The sequence below is a fragment of the Lucilia cuprina genome, chromosome 4 (genome assembly GCF_022045245.1).
Source record: "Lucilia cuprina isolate Lc7/37 chromosome 4, ASM2204524v1, whole genome shotgun sequence".
In the NCBI taxonomy this organism is placed as follows: Eukaryota; Metazoa; Arthropoda; class Insecta; order Diptera; family Calliphoridae; genus Lucilia; species Lucilia cuprina.
In genome coordinates, this window is record NC_060952.1 from 33,033,682 (window position 1) to 33,035,307 (window position 1,626).

Consider the following 1,626-nt stretch of genomic DNA (forward strand, 5'->3'; position numbering starts at 1 on the left):
GATAGATAGATTGATAGATAGATAGATAGATAGATAGATAGATAGATAGATAGATAGATAGATAGATAGATAGATAGATAGATAGATAGATAGATAGGTAGATAGATATATTTGTCATCTCAATATTATATTTTGTCTATTTTTAAATATTTTGTGCATAAATCGTCGAATTTTGTTTTTTTTATTAAATTGTTTCTCTTTTTTTCCAACTTCAACTTTTACAGTTCAAATGTCCTAATTTGAACATAATTATTGAAATATTTTTCTAACAATGGATAAACTACATGTTGATAGAGCCCAAATGAATACACCATCCTCATCATCTGCCACCACGCCCACTTCGCGTCCAGCATCACGACGTACTTCAACAATCATTCCGCGAGAATCGCTGCCGACACCGCCACCAGATCCCCGAGAAGTCCTGACAAGAAATTCTCAAATTGAAAATGTTTTCGTTTATCCACCAACGAAAAAAGATTTACCCAGTGAATTTCATGGTCTGCTAAATAATGTCGAACGACAAGAGGAATTTCAAAAAATGTTGAACAAAACAATATCGAATGATTGCCAGAATTTCCACAATAGCAATCGGTCCATGTCAAAGGAACGGAAAACATCACGGGATGAAGATAATAAACAGCGTCAACATCAGTGTCAATGCTGTGATAGAATACGTAAGGAATGTGAAGAATCTATAGAACCTTTACATTATCGTTTGACATCGACGATAACAGCAGCTCTAGCAGCTTACGGAGCCATTGAACAATTGAATCGTATGTACACTATGTACGATCAATATTTATCCTTAGAAAGAGACATGTCTCAACGTAAGGAGTGTTTACGTTATGTTAGGACTTTGGAACGTAAGGTAAGCTCATACAAAGTTTTAATTTAATAAATTTTATTTTAATATGTTTAAGTAATTTTTAAATAGTTTGAGCATCAAAAACCTGTGGAAAAACAGCCGTTAGTAACAACATTTTCCGATCATGAAATTGATCATCAAGATATGGAGCAATCTATAGCACTGCTAGAGACAATATTAAAACCTGAACAAATTGGACAGCATCATCATCAACAGCAAAATCAGCCAAAACTGCAGGATATTAAACAGTTAGTTATTTATTTTTGAGAGATTTAAACATTTTTATAAGAAAAAACTATTTTGTTTTGTTCTTTTAGACAACGTGAACGCAGCAAATCTTTTATGATTGAGGACATGTCAAGTATGCGCGGTGACCGTGATGCTTCTAAGAGTAATGCAGGTCATCTGTTACGACGTCAGAGCACTTACAGTGATAGTAAATCGAAAGTTTCGAAATGGACTAAAGTTAAAGCTGCCTTTAAATGGGAAAGAGCAAATGTACCCGCTTTAATTGAGGGTTCTCGTGATAGCATTGGACTTACGCCCAATAACACTGAAGTGGCGAGGTGAGCAATTGAAGATATATGTACATGCATAGAACTGAATTAGAACTGCACTAGAATTGAACTAGAACTAAACTAGAACTGAACTATGTAGAACTGAACTAGAACTGAACTGAACTAGAACTGAACTAGAACTGAACTAGAACTGAACTAGAACTGAACTAGAACTGAACTAGAACTGAACTAGAACTGAACTAG

At 34.6% G+C, this 1,626-nt stretch overlaps 1 protein-coding gene across 1 annotated transcript in view; it reads left to right on the forward strand.

The window, feature by feature from the left end:
- Positions 1-1,626, forward strand: part of LOC111688530 — a 12,845-nt gene that overhangs the window by 1,093 nt on the left and 10,126 nt on the right. The window contains exons 2-4 of the mRNA XM_046947722.1: positions 225-868; positions 935-1,113; positions 1,183-1,431. Coding sequence (XP_046803678.1) covers positions 272-868; positions 935-1,113; positions 1,183-1,431 — 1,025 coding nt within the window. The 5' untranslated portion in view covers positions 225-271. The remainder of the gene's footprint in view (positions 1-224; positions 869-934; positions 1,114-1,182; positions 1,432-1,626) is intronic.